Here is a 15,877-nt window from a genome sequence, read left to right on the forward strand (position 1 = left end):
TTATAATCTACCAAATATTTTGTTTGCGAAAATAAAATCTAATGGTAAGACTAGAATAGAAATATCACGCGTATTGCCCTTAAATACTTAACATTTCATATTGCAGGGGAAGCAACTTGACTGTCTTGATGAAAACGAAAGTGAAACATTTGTCATGAATCTATTGTTTCATCGACAGTCAATGGTAAATTTTAAAAGATATAAACCACTTAGCCAGTTTTAAAAAAAAAAACAAACAAGCGAGGTGCGCTTCAAAGAGTCTTTTTCTCTAAATGAAATGAACCGATTTTCTCAGCTAAACCTATCTAGCGCTTTTAACACTTTCATCAAAGTATAATATGAGTATGAGTATGAGATCAAATTAATAAGGCTGTTACTGTTAGTAGTGTTACAATCAAGTTATTGTTATGTTATTTTTATTGTTATTGGCAGACGGGTCGGGTCTAGTCTGTGTCTGTGAATAATGATCTGTGATTATTGACAGACGGGTCAGCTTTAATGGCCAGTGATTATACAGTATATATATACAAATGGAAGTGTCAATTGCCAAGGAGTGAGTCCTTGGTAGTTGACGGTTCATCAACTGCCAAGGAGTCAAATTGGAACTCTTCAGCTGCATGTGGTGATTTCAGTCGAGCCTCGATTTGCGCGCATACGAATCTCGAATCACATCACTTTCTACTTTCTTCCATGCCATTCACTCATTCCTTGTCAATCGTTGTGGAAATTTTGTTTTTAATTTTTATGTCTTTTCACGAATTCCAAGACAAGTTAAAATAATATCAAAATCAAAACAAAATATGCTGTTGATTTCGGATTCAGCAAAAAAAACCCAGAAGAATGAAGTGGCAAATCCCTGTCAAGTCCTAGATTAAAAAAAAAAAAAGAAAAAAAGTAAGATTTCCTTTTTTTAAAGGAAATATACTGCACATCGTCTTAATAAAGAACAATTAACGTAAAACATTTGTGCAACAAGATAAATCCGTGGCAGTTAATTCTAAATAGTTGACGATTTACCAACTGGCAAGGTCCGTGACAAAAAGAGGAAATATGAGAGAGAGAGAGAGAGAGGAGGAAATGACAGAGAAATACACACACAAAGGAAAAAATGGCACAGGGAGGGAAAAGAGAAAATGACAGACAGAAAGAGAGATAGTGTGTGAGAGAGAAAAAAAAGAGAAAATGACAGAGAGTAAAAGAGAGTATTAATTAATATTAATAACATCACTATGTGGCAATATATCACTTCGTGACACTAAAGGTACTCCGTGGCAGTTAAAAGTACACATGCGTAGTTGATGAACTGACACGGTCCTTGGCAATTGACGATTTGACAATTGTCAAGGTCCTTGGCAATTGACGCTACCTATACAAATACAACTAGCTAATTATTGTCCCTATTGCTGTAGAAGTAACAGTAACGACAGGGATACATTCATTCTGGCTCTTATAATTATAATTACTGACTGAAGGACTTTTCTTTTTGGCAGGCATTTTTAATAGGTGTTGCTCTATGTTTGAACGATATCCAGTGTTACCTGCTATGTATCGCTCAGAAAATTTTGCATTGATCGCATTGACTTTGTTAACTAAAACATGATAAAATTAATGAAAGAAAAAATGAAGAAAATCAAAGAAAAACAGTAAGAAGAAGAACAACGATAACTAAACAAATATCAATAAATAAGCAAGGAAACAGATAAATAGAAGTAAAAGAGCAAAGGAATTGATATTTTTTTAAAATGTTGTTCCCATTGGGATTTGAATCCAGGACCTGCTAATAAAGAGTCAAACAGCTTAACTATTATGTTACAGATCCACCCGACTTGTGGAGATATTTTTCATGTCTATTTAGAAGAAATTTTTTTAAAATATGAGTTATGCAACTTCTGTGTTGTTAGTTTTTAATGTAAATTGCATAATATTAGCAAAATCAAAAACAAGGTTTAAAGATGTATTCCTTTTTATAATTTTAGTGACTCTATTTTTGCGATTGACAAAATGCTGGAGCGAAATTTAGTGTTATGTTAGGTGTCGCTCTATCAGAGTGATATCTAGGTGTCGCTCTCTTACTATTAGAGCGATATCTAGTCACTTCGTTTTTATTTTTACAAGCTCTTTTGAAAAAAATATTGGACTACTTACCAATATTCCTTAATGTTGATTGTGCTGTGCGGCTATGTGGTCTTTTGGATCCTTGCTCGGCCATAGTTGAGTCCTTGGTGAAGGCTCTTTACTCACTCTCTCATCGTACTCAGGTGTAAAATGAGTACCTGTCTGTTAACAGCGTTGTCTCTGTCCGGAAAAAAATTATAATATCACCTAACAGGCATCTTGTCCTTTCCTACATGTTAAATGTTGCTGTTGGCCAGGGACCTCTTATAAAGCGCTTTGAGCATGTTTAGTGGATATTGCGCTGTATAAAAGCTCAATGTTTTGTTTTTTTTTGTTTTTTTTTCTGATGAAACAGACTTGACAACCAGTATGATTTCTCATTTTTACGCTTTTGTGTCCAAAATATGATAATATGAGATTGATTACTAAAATGTTCTGAATGCAAAAAGCCAGGTTTCAGACAAAAGGAAGAAAATGATAAAGGTGGAATAGTTGAAGGTCATTAAATATCGTCTCCACCTTGATGAGTATCTGACTAGCCAGATAGATGATTGTTATAGAATTTTTTTAGGATTTTCCTTCCCTCTTCTAGCTTGATAAGTCTCCATAAATTCAGCGAATGTTAAATTAAAAATTTTGGATGGTTCCACGTGATGAAAATATGATTTTTGTTAAAAACATTTGAGAAAAGTAGCTTGTATATTATGAAAAATATGATATATCTTTTCAAATGGTTGAAGATGATTGGCAAGTCTGGATTAGATTTGTTTATGACAGTAGCAAATTGTATTTTTGCTGTTAGTTGGTAACATTTTACTCTTTCCTGATTAGATTTCAACCCAGCATTGTTCACAGGCACACACCACTTTGCTCTCAAATTGAATATATATGTGAGAGTGAATGATTGAATGGATTGTGAGCCATGAACAAGCTTGAAAAAGATGATGAGGATCTTATGATTGTCAAGGTCGAAAAAAAGCCTAAGGTTTGTAATAAAGCTTGTACACTTTTATAAAGAATAGACCAAAACAAGAAAAAAGAAAAGAGGACTGAATTTTTAATTCTATGAAAGGCATTAAAAAGAGAAGCTCTAGGTAATAGATAAATTTGTAATCAACAAGAATTGTGAATTATATATTTGGTTTTGTGCAATTTGGCTCTGAATTTTGACTCTATTATCTGTTTATTATTATTATTTACTTTTTAAAAAACATTTTTTACAGTTACACTCTTGGATGGGAGCATCACCCTTGAATCATATACCTATGATGTTCGCATGGGTGTACGATCCGATAGTGATGTCGTTTCTTCTTCTCTTTACTAGCCTATCCTGCTTCTTTGGTTTGTGATTGTATTTTTGACAGGGGATATTTTTTTTTCTGTAAATCCTCTGCCTGTTTGTTCTTGGTTATTTATAATTTAGCTTATGATATCTTTAGGTTATGATTTTGATTTACATTTGTACTATTTTTGTTAGATTGCTTGTTTTTTTTTGTTTCAGCGGTCTCTCATATAACCTCAATTGTGTTGGAAGAGACCTAAAGCAACAAACAAACAAAAAAACAGTTACACTCTGCCAGTCTTTATCAGATAGTTTTTACTGAATTTAATTTAGGATCGATTATTCCGACTGGATTAGTTCATATTCTTTTTTTTTTTTTTGGTAAAAACAGATGTTTGAAACATTGCGATAGGGATACATTTAGTTTGGATAAGGGTCTTGCTACACAATTATTTATACTTACTGTAATAGATTTTAATACCTACTAAGTTTATATACAGGTTAAGTTCCAATAATTTGATGAATGAAACATTTGTACATATAAAGAGGTGTAAGCTTTTCACATTCGAAACATTTACTGTTTTGTTTGACAATAAGATTTTAATGAATGATTGCACCAAAAAACTGAAAGGAAATTACAAACAAATTGTTTTAGATAGATAATATGATATTATTGATGATGATTTTAATGGTGTAAAAAAAGTTTAACGAAGCCAGAGCAAATTTAACCCCCTTTTTTCAGAGTCGATTGCGCACCTAACATTATTATTGCTAGAGAGCATACACACACATTAGCATTAATTGCGATGTTGTAAATGTTGTGAGTGATTTAATTCCTTTTTTTACTCTCTTTCTCTTTATTGTAATGATATTAGGCTGCAATGAAGATGGCAACATGGGTATCATCATCATTTGATGATTTCTCTGCTGGTTTCTCCCAGCCCAGCAAAACACCATTGAGATCTTCACAGAGCCAAAGAGCTTCAGGTTCTATCACCAAATCGAGTAAAAAAGGTATGAATATATGAGATTAAGATATTTTTAGACAGAAATATTATTTAATGTTACTTAATAAAAGTTGTATTTTATTTATTTTTCTTTGTAAAGAAACACACACACACACACAATATGATATTTACAGACTTTTCACTTTTTTTAGATTTTGTTTTGTATGTGTTATTGATTAATATTTCCTGTCCTTGTAGATATATCATCGTCACAAAAACTATTTCCAAGCTTTTGTAAAGACGAGTCATCACGTAAGCGACCAAGACCTTTTTTGGAATCTAAGCCAGTCAATGTCAATCAAAACATCTCCTCAAATTTATGGGCTGAAGTTTACAGACCTTCTACCAGAGTAAGTGAATGCTTGGCAACATCTAGTAATCATCAACATCACCATATCAATACTTATATTTAAGTACTTGTAGATATTTATTAATTAAATTTTCTCTTACATAAGAGTAATTTGTTTTAGTATTACCAAGTGCTTTGAGCCAACTTTTAAGCTAAATTGAAAGTGATGGTATAATAAATGGAATTGATTGTCCTTTGTTTTGATTCCAAAACCTTACATATATATATATCCATATATTATATATATATTTCAAATATTGTCACTGACAATTGTCTTATGATAGTACGGTGTATTCATTGTAAATCTTTAAAAATGGACTTGGCTGTTTATTAGAGGGAGATGTTTGAAACATTTGTTTTATATCGAATAGGTTGACTTGACTGTTCACAATAGGGAGGTGAATGCTACATTCGTTTTATATTCTACAGGTTGACTTGGCTGTTCATAAGAAGAAGATTGAAGAAATGTTTGACTGGTTGACCAAAAATTTAGCAGTGAATAAGGTTTGCTTTTGTTTTCTGTCATATATATATATATATATATATATATATATATATATATATATATATATATATATATATATATATATATATATATATATATATATATATATATATATATATTCCAAGTTCCATTTTATGATTTGAATTTCTGTTATTTTCTTGGTTGTGCATGGCGAGGTGTAAGGCAATGTTACATACCATCAGTCATGAGAGAGGTACAGAGTGACTGAAATGATCTTGATGACATCCATATCCAGGGCTATTTATGAACTGGGCTTAGCAGATGACACTGTTCTGATGACCCAATTCTCGGATAGGCTCAGCTACTTGATAAATTCTGTTAAGAAACATGCGAAGACAAGGGACTGCTCTGTTTTCATTCTTAAACTCTGCTATCTTATTTGTAAAAATAAATTTAATAATCATATAAATAAATTATTATTATTCATGCTGTTTTCTCTACTTTTCTTGAATTTTTTTTTTCAATGTTGTTCCTGCAGCACAATGCACCAATTCTCATCCTTAGCGGCCCTCCAGGTGCAGGAAAGACAGCTTGTGTTAATGTGTTGTGTGAGGAATTGAATGTGACAATACAGCATTGGGAGAACACATCTAGTGTTCAAACTGGTGAAGATTTCACCACAATCAGTAAGTGAAAAGTTGGAATCAGTGATAAACTACTGAAAAGCGGTATAAGATAAATTCTGATTGAGGGGTTTTCTTATCTTTTTCTCTTTGCTTTATTTGGCCTTATATCATGCACACTTTTCTTAATTTCTAGTCTTTACTGGTAACACAATTTATCTCATCCCTGTTACTTTGAAAAACACACTTGAATTTGAATACTCCTTGATATTGCCTAGTCGAGTGAAACAGGTGTTTCAGATCAGTCTTGAGTGATATGGAGGAAGACTTATATTTTTTCTTCTGTATTTTTTTTTCTACTAAAATTCAGTAGATTTATAGAAAAAGAATAAGAAAGTGAGAAGGACAATGCTGTATGGAACAAGAGTAATAAATGATAAAGAAAACATGACACCCGTGATGCTGGTTAAACAAAGAAGGTTGTGTTAGATCACTAAGTTATTAGATTTAACCTTTCTCTATATTTTAATAGTGCTTTGAATTAATTTTGATCAAATTATTTTCACTTTCTAAAAATAAAAGTCTTTTGGTTGTATAACTATTTTCATTTTGGTCCTCAAGCCTATTTACATAAATGGTTAACATTTACCACTGAAACGAAAAGTACACAAATTTAATCATTAGTAATTTGTTTGTTTTCTTTTTGTATGTTTGTGTTTCATATGTCATTAAATGTGTTATCAATATTTTCCCCCCTCAGCACACAGAGACCGTTCAAAAGTTGATGTATATACTAGCCAATCTCAAGTTACTCAGTTTTCTAATTTCCTTTTAAGAGCCAACAAATACAATCCACTAGCTTGTTTGGGGTCTCAAAATACACACAAAGATCCCAGCACTAGAAATAAATTACAATCTGTGATAATGGTTGAGGAACTACCAAATATCTTCCTCAGAGATACATCGCAACTTCATACAATACTCAGGTTTGCTATACTTACTTACTTTAAATACTTAGTGATGGTTTCCAGCACAAATTCTTCTAGATTCTTTTTGCTGGACTCCAGTTGTTCTTTATCAGGCCAGAGCTGAAACGGCCATTGTTTTTTGTCTGTTGTCATATATATATATATAGTGTTTCTTGCTCCTTCCAGTATTTGTCAAGTCGAGTTTTAAATTAATTGTGCATACAATTTCATCAGTCAAGCTATTCCACGGCTGAATAATTCTCTCTGTTATTGATTTGTTTGTAATTTAATGAATAGGTTTTTGTAAAGTGTAATTATATCTCTAGTTTTAAAAAAATTTTTTTTAAATTACTTAATAGATAAGCAGATATATTAGGCTTGCATCCCAGAATTTATTTTTTACTATGGTAACTTGGAGTGACTTTCATTTTGTCACCAAACAGGCTTTCAGCTTGTAACCCTTTACACACAGATTTGGATTTTACTCCAGTCTGACATTTTATCATTTTTCACAAAAGAGGTATAAGGTCTATGGAGCCAGAGTTTATCCCGGTTTCTATGGCGTGAAATGGACAATAGGAATTGATCCCATACTTTCCCTCAGATCTTACAGACTCGGCTACCCAATCGCTGCTGGGTGGCCAGGGAGGTCAGAAATAAATTTTAACTAATCTTTCTTTATTGCCATTATAATTATTTTAAGCAATAGTTGACCTGGTTGCATATTTCTATCAACAGAAAATATCACCGAACTGGACAAAGCCCTCTTATATTTATTATAACAGAAACTAACACCTTAGAAGGGAGCTTGCTCAAGTTATTTCCTAAAGACCTACAAAGTGAAATTCATATCAATCACATAAAGTAAGATTATGGAAATTAAATATTTTTTTGTTTTTTGTTGTCCAGATTTTAAATTATGTATTCCGTCATTTTGTTACTTCTAACTGATCAGCCAAGAGTATCTTTTGAACTCATTTGTCAGAAAACAATCAATATTTTCATTGAATAATGATAGTTGGTATTCTATAACATCATAAATCTGATATGATTTTGAAGTATCTTGTCCATAGATTATTATTTAATTATTTGAAAGTGGGATATTATGCAATACATTCAAAGCCTCCAATCAGCTTGGATTGAACATTGAAATATACATTTTACCTGTATACTTGAATTAGAATCTTATCTTAGTCAGTTCTGATGGTTTTCCTCGGATCCGCGGAAATCTATGATTTTGTAGTCAGAGGAGGAATTTCCTCCTTTTACAAAATTACATTTCCCCCAATCAGGTGTACTGACAATGAGAGGTATGATGTGTGGTGGAACAAATAGGTGTAGTTTCCCACTCTCTAGAAGTTAGCTAGAGTATCAATGATGTTTATCATCTCAATTTCTTTAAAAGTGGGGGTGCAGTAAAAATGGGGCTTACATGCATTCTTTCAAAATTTACTCTTTTTAAAAAACTTTTTGTCACCATCAGCACTGCTCGGGTAAATTAAAAGTTATTGATTATACAATTTTTTTCTGTGTTAAATTTGTAAACCACATAAACATTTTATTACTGTTAGACTGTCTTACATGGTTATTTATCATTGATGAAATAGTGCAACTGTTTTTTCAATCAGGTAACAGACAAGAACGTCACAGCAGAAGAAGGATTGCAGAAGTAGTACACTTTTCTTATGCAGCATCATAGTCTTGTGATATGACACACATCTTCTGCCGATCGAGCCCTAGTCTTAGTCGTATAACTTTGAATCCTTGGAAAAGGCTCTTTTCTTACATTCTCTTACAGCACTCGGTTGTAAACTGAGCACCTAGCTGGTGACAATTATATCTCTGCCAGTGGAAAAAAAATTATGATAGTGTCTCACAGGCATCATGTCTCTTCCTACGTGTTTTATGTTGCTGTTGATTTGATAGCCCTTTTTCAAAGCGCTTCGAGATTATTTAATGGATATTGCACTATGTAAAAGCTCAAGATTTTAAAAAAATACTTTTTTTTTTTTCGATGCTTGTTTTTTAAAAAAACTCTGTGTTAATGCGATGTGTGCTTTGTACATTTTTCTATCAGTGTAAATCCAGTGGCTCCCACAATGATGTTGAAATGTTTGAACAGAGTGATCTCTCTCAATTCTGGCCAGGTAATATTCACACTTTTGATAATGATTCGAACTGTTGTCTTCACTTGTGTTAAGAAAATTGCACTTTTCGTGATTTAAAATTTTTTATTTGTTTTTAATTTTTAAATGTTTATATTTATCAATTTAAAAAATTTTTTTATTTATTTATTTAATTTCTTTGTTTATTTTTTTTTTCATTAAAAACTTTTCACACGTCTCACAGCTTCGTGTGTACTTTTAAAGTAATATTTCTTTCACAGAAAAACTTTTTTCCTCCAAGTAATTCGGTGCTGGAAATGATTTCCCAAGGAAGTGCTGGGGATATAAGAGCTGCTCTCAATATGTTGCAGTTTGCCTGCAGTAAAAAAGGTGAGAGAAATTTTAGAAAATCTAGATTTAAACCCAGCATTTAGGCATTTATTTATTTGTTGTTTTTTTGGTTTTTTTTTTTTTGTGTTGAGAAAGTAACCTATAGCTATTGGCCACCTTGTGACATTTGTCCATTTCACTTTTGATGACGCCTTGGCAATTCTATTAGGTTTTTTTGTCTTGAAATTCAAAAGGGGCAAGTTAAAATAATAAATATATTTAAAAAATCAATATTTTAATTTTATTGAAAATAAAAACTAATTGAAGACCCCATTACTTATTGTACTCGAGTCACATTTGATAATTTTTAAATTAATAAGTGATAAACTTAAAGCATAATTACCTTAGTGAACTCACTAATCATTTTCATGATAAGTGTTATCTGTGACCCCTGCCTCAAAGTAAAGTTTTTAAAAAGTAGTCTTTCTGGGCCATTAAGCTCATAGAGCTGGAGTTCATCCTAGTTTCTATATGGTAAAATGGACAATTGCTTGCTACCCTTTGGGTATGATATTAGTCTATCGCAAAGTACTTTCCACTAGATCTAACAGATCCAGCTCACAAATCACTACTGGATGGACAAGGGGTTGGATTGATATCTGGGATCGATCTTGGTCCCTTTGCATGTGAAGCAAAAGCTCTACTACATAGCTACATAGCTATCTGAATTCCCCCCCCCCCCCCTCCTACCTGAGTAATTTAATTTTGTGTTTTATATATTTGCTATAGTCAAATCCAAACTTTAACCTTCATTTTCTCAAACTAAGTTACGCTGACTTCAGTACTTTGACAGTAGGCTCTTCAAGTATTGAATTCTTCAATTATTATGTAGCGAATTATGATGAAAGGAAACACATTTTAGTTTTTATTTATTGTCAAACCCTGTATTTTATTTAAATGTATTCATCTATGAATGATATGTTCCTGAAATGACCTAGAATTATTGCAAGTTCTTTTAATGTAAGCGTTCACATTTTCAGTGTTGTCTGCTTACCAGGTGTAGTATGTGTTTATAAGATATTATACAAAGTCTGATTATTCAATTTTCTGGATTTCACAGAGTCTGTTAGTCTTGCTGAAATTAAAGAATCTGGATGTAAAATGCAGAAGAAAGGAAGTTTTTCCTCAAAGCAAAAGAGTAATCGGGGCAAGAACAAGTCATCGTTGACATCAGATGAAACGCAAGCCATTGTGGGTCTGAAAGATACAAGTGTCTTCTTGTTTCATGCCGTTGGCAAGATCCTGTACTTTAAAAGTAAGATTATCATAAATTAGCCTGTCCTTCTTTATATCACATTATTCTCACCAGTAATTATCCTTTGTGTCATCATTGTCGTCATCTTAATTATTATCATCATTAAAATCGTTAAATCACAAGCAGAAACAATGAATTAATCATTGAAGTTGAATTCAGAAACTTGTTTTTCAATCCTGTGATGTTTATATTGTCTTTTCTACATCACAGCATTGTGAATTCTATGTAAATGTATTTTTTACATTGACAATTGCCTAAAATAAACGTTTGAAAGAATGTAAATATCAAAACATCTAAATTTTAATTAATTAAACAATGAAAAATTGCTGATTTTATTAAGCAACACTGCTTGTAAAGGTTAATTTTTTCAAGCCTTTATTTTTCTTTTCTTTTTTATTGAATTAGAAGACTGCTTAATATAGAATTTTTTTTCTTTTCAAATTTTGTTCTCTCTCTCAAAATTAAAACTATCAACATAAGAATAGATAGAATAAAATCGTGAAACCTATTTATTTATATATATATATATATACTTCTCTATTGACTTCTTGACATGATTTATTATTAGGTATGACTTCTCTCTTTTATCAGGAGGAAATCCTACTGAATTTCCCGATCATCTAAAGATGCCCAGTCACTCATCATGCCATGACAGAGATCCACTTCTTCTTCATCCAGAGGTGATTTTTATTTTCTATAAATATTTCAAGTGGCCTGCTATATGCAATAAAAATGAAAGATACATTGTCTTGCAAACATATATGATATGTAAGAAGACTATCGCTATTAATTTATGATACGAAGAATATCGCTAATAATTTATGATGTGAGATATCCATTATCTTTAAATAGATTATTATTCAAAGGATTATTGATTACCTTTTATTTAATTCAGTTTAGAGAAAGATCCAAAAGTAAATCAAACATAAGTTCACCAATTTATTCTGGATATATTGTACAAAAAAATAATATTTCCATTTTGGTACAAACATTTTTAGTTTTGAATATTATGCAGAAGAACTTATAAAAGACACACTTGAAACGAATTAATGGAAAATAATGAATACTTGTCTTTTCCTATTTTTTCCGCCTCATTATTTCCCTTTATATAAATAACTAATAGATATAAAGAACTTATATATTTCTTACTGGAGTTGTTCCTTACATGCTCTCCCATACTTTTTTTTTTCTTGAATAAAAGATAAGATGAATGACTTACCATAAAGTTGACTCTTGAACAATAGAATCACATGCTCTCTGGGTGTTTATAATATATTACATTCTATTTTTCTTTTAATAGAAATTTATATTGTCTCTTGATATTACAGGAAATTGTGTCCAAGGTCCATATTTCCGCTGATTTTTTCACATCATTCCTCCACGAAAACTATGTAAATTTTATGAGCTCAGTCGAGGACTTGGAGAAAGCCACAGAATATTTTAGTCATGCTGACAACATATCAGCTCTTTGGACTGTAAGGCTAAATTCATACAAGAGAATGAAAAATTACAATCATTTTATGATTTGAACATTGCTTTTAATTTTAATGTAATTTGTTAATGAAGTAATTTACTGATTTTAAAAATGTTATTTAATATTGCATAATTATACATATGGCTTTGCGAAGCTAAATTTACAAATGCTAAAGCATTCACTCTTTTGTGTAGATGTCTTTTTTTTCTCCACTTTTTTGGTGTAATGTGTTAGATGAACATAAAATAAGTAGATTTTCAGTGCCGTTAGGCCCACAGAGACGGGAGTTTATCCTGGTTTCTGTAGTGTGAAAAGGATGATAGGAATTGTTTGTTACCCTTTGGATAGGACACTGGTTTATTGCAAGATGAACATAAGGCTGTGTTAAAGTTGGTTGTAAGGATTTAACAAGTTCTTCTTCAAGATAGAATTTAAAGATTGTGTTTCCTTTAAGGATGATTTAATATTGTTATATAGACGTATTATGCTAAGGCAGATGATGCCATAAATAAAAAAAAATTATTTCCTCCGTTGTTGATGCTTTTTAAAATTAAAAGTATGAGTAACTGTTGTATTCTAAATAGTCTAAATTATACTATGAATATAATTTTGAATGGAACCATCCATCAAAAAGTATTCAATTCATGATTAAGTGTCATTAAAATTGTCCATTAGTTGTTAATCCAATGTCGTTTATTTTGTTTTAATTCCAGGGAAGACAAGAATTGGAGAACTACTCCATATCCCTGACAACTCGTGGATTCATTTACTCCAACTCTGCTATGTCCCATCACGATTCTATCCGTAAAAACCAGGGCTGGCGACCACTTCACAAGTCACAGTGGTTTCCTACAGTCAAACAGGTTTGTAACACTAGGATTATATATATATATATATATATATATATTTTAAAAAACAGGTTTGTAACACTAGGATTGTATATAAAAGATGAAAACTCAGTGAAATGATTTTACACATAAGGCCAACTACCACAACTTTTTAAAAAATTGTATTTTGCTTTTGTTAACTCTAAGAAAAATTAAAATTATTTGTTTGTTTTGAGAAGATCATCTTTTGACATTTTTTTTTTTTTTGGGTGCTATCTTTTGACTGATGGATAAATTTGTGTTCATGGGCTTTTGGATTTATAATTACTTTAATTTTAATTTTAAAATTCAGTTTGACTCTGTTTATATAAATTGTTTTTAAAATTCATTTCAGGCTCAACAAAATGTCATGAGTGCTAAGCAGCTTTTTCGGGGTAAGTCATTCAATTACTCCTTTTAATTACCAGAATTAAAATGTTCTGAATTTTTTTAACTGTCTCTGCTACATTCCTGCAAACAGGTTTTATTTCTACTTTTCCCCAGTTTGTATAAAATTTTATTTTTCAATAACTAATTGCTATAGCTGAAATGTGTTTGACATTCGTTATTAAAAATTTATAATTACAGGGACATAGTTCATATACAATTGTTTCATGTAATCTAGCTAATTTTTGGAAATGCAAACTTCATGCTTTAATTTTGTACCCTATCAGAGATCCAAAGCAAATATTATTTATGTTCAGAGGTAAACATCATGGTGATCTCATTTATCACCATGCATAGCAAATTCAAAAAAGAGATTCAATGGAAGTGTTCAAATGTGTTCCTTCATGATATTTGAAATATTTACCATCGCTATTTTGATCACTTATACGTATGTTATACAGACTGTCATACCACCCATTCAGGATTTCTCCATGGAATTACAAAACACTATTCTAGGGTAATAGATATCATGTTCCATGTCTTTGGTAAACATATGATATTAGAAAATATATTTTCTGCAGGGACACATTGGGAACCAGAGGTTTTGTGTACAGAGGTTATTCCCTTTATTCATTTTACCAACCCAACTCTTCATGATCCAGGTATGTTTCATTTAGGTATTGAGTGTTTTCTTTGTACAAAGTACCGTAGTTAAGTCTCCTGTATATTAAAAAGATCCGTTTTCTCTTACTCTCTGACATATTCTTTAAATGGAATGCATGAATCTGGAACTTATTTTTATGTGATGAATTCACTTTTCCAGTATCATTAATACATTCTAAGCAGGGAACTTTGATATTTCAATTAGTCTTAACATCCATTTAATTGGAAGGATTTGAGCAGGACAAACTTCTTTCCTCCATTTTGACCTTTTTGCCTCCATCATCACTGACTGTTTGTTTATTTATTGAACAATTTTGTATGTGTTATTTGGGTTTTCTTTGTCTTTATTTCTGTATTTAATATTATATTTTCTTCAATAGGGCAGATACGGTTTGTGCAACAGATGACACAGTTTTCGGGAAGAAGCAATATTTTTGGGTAAGTTGCCAGTTATCTCCAGCAGAAATCTTACAGGCCTCAATTTTTTTCTTTTTGTTCAAAGATTTGTATGAATTAAAAACGGGAGATAGAGCTGTCAGCTGCCAGTATGAGAACATTTTGTCATGAAGCAAGATTCTTGGAAATGCGCTATTTGAAATTACATGTTTAATTTATATATTTGAGTGTGCCAAAAGGTAATTATTGTGACGTTCGTAAGGAAAAAAAGAACCCTCTTGCATCAGTTTTTTCAGAGTTAAATAATGAAAAATGAATCAAAAACTGACAATCTGGCATCCAAGTTATACTAATTATAGCTTTTTAATGGGTCCAAAAAGTGTGGACAGAGTTGATACTCTGTCTGCTATTCTATTGGAGCTAGCTTGCTAGTTTTTTTTTTAGTCTTTTTTTTAAAGTTTATTTTACATCATTCAGCTGATTGAAACTGATGACAATCTATTTTCAGTACATCAGTATTTTGTGACAACAAACAGTCTTGCACAGCTGAGCGTTAATAAAAAGAGGCTGTTGAAGAAGATGCTGAGGATGACAGCGAGGTGGTTTCTATTGAAACAGATACATCATTTAGCAAAGAAGAGGATCCCAAGGGGTCAGATGCCATTGGTAGTAATGTCATGACAGAGGTTGATGAAGCTGAATGGGGTTCTGATTGGGAGGCAGATGATGAGGACTATAGGGAGTCTGAAATTTGTAAAAGGCACAGAGGAGGACCATGATTTTGTGAGAGGACTTTGATGACGAACATGACTCAAAGTCTGTATTTTTAAGATGACTTGAGACTGAACCATGACCTCAGTCTTGATGTTTTGTGATAGAGGACTTTGATGACTGAAACCATGACTCATCAATGTCTTTGTATGTTTTCGTCCTTTTATCGTTTGTTCTTTATTTCTTCTCTCTCTTTTTAAAAAAAAAAAAATTATTCTGAGATTAAAAAAAAAAAAATTAGTCCTTTTTAGCTGTCACCATATTTTCCCTTTTTCCGTAGTTTGAAACAGATGGTAACAATTGTTCACTGATCTTTAATCAGTTCATTACTAATACTCGTACCTATGGTGGGTTTTTTTTTTCTTCACCTGACTTAATTATAGGCTGGTTTTTTTTTTCTTTCTCTTTTTGTAAGGTACTTTTTAAAAATGCAAAGTACCTAAAATCTTTTAGTGAAGGAGTAGGTGTTCTATGTATAGCTTCATTTTGTCATTTCTATATGAGGATGAAATGATAATAATAATAATAATAATAATAATAATAATAATAATAATAATAATAATAATAATAATATTAAAATTATTAATCATTATTATTATTGTTGCTGTTATTATTATTGTTATAATTCTATTATTATTATTATTGTTGTTGTTATTGTTGTTATTATTACACCGTTCTTGGAAAGGAATTTAAAAGTCTTTTGAGGTGCGACTGTCCTCTTACTTCTTTGTTAAGTGCCTGAGGTTGTGATCCAAGAGTG

At 31.4% G+C, this 15,877-nt stretch overlaps 1 protein-coding gene across 1 annotated transcript; it reads left to right on the top strand.

The window, feature by feature from the left end:
* Positions 1–105: 105 nt before the first annotated feature.
* Positions 106–15,328, top strand: LOC144967721 (cell cycle checkpoint protein RAD17-like). The gene is made up of 18 exons (XM_078905288.1): positions 106–184; positions 2,947–3,100; positions 4,273–4,411; positions 4,603–4,754; positions 5,183–5,257; positions 5,758–5,905; positions 6,603–6,828; positions 7,549–7,674; positions 8,888–8,957; positions 9,197–9,305; positions 10,366–10,560; positions 11,152–11,240; positions 11,889–12,035; positions 12,748–12,897; positions 13,256–13,295; positions 13,869–13,949; positions 14,331–14,388; positions 14,883–15,328. The coding sequence occupies exons 2-18, from the start codon at positions 3,038–3,040 to the stop codon at positions 15,025–15,027; spliced, it is 2,013 nt and encodes a 670-aa protein (XP_078761414.1). The 5' UTR covers positions 106–184; positions 2,947–3,037; the 3' UTR covers positions 15,028–15,328.
* The last annotated feature ends 549 nt before the right edge of the window (positions 15,329–15,877 follow it).

Source organism: Berghia stephanieae, chromosome 1 (genome assembly GCF_034508935.2).
Source record: "Berghia stephanieae isolate SIO BIC M18660-M18661 chromosome 1, UCSD_Bste_1.3, whole genome shotgun sequence".
Classification (NCBI taxonomy): domain Eukaryota; kingdom Metazoa; phylum Mollusca; class Gastropoda; order Nudibranchia; family Aeolidiidae; genus Berghia; species Berghia stephanieae.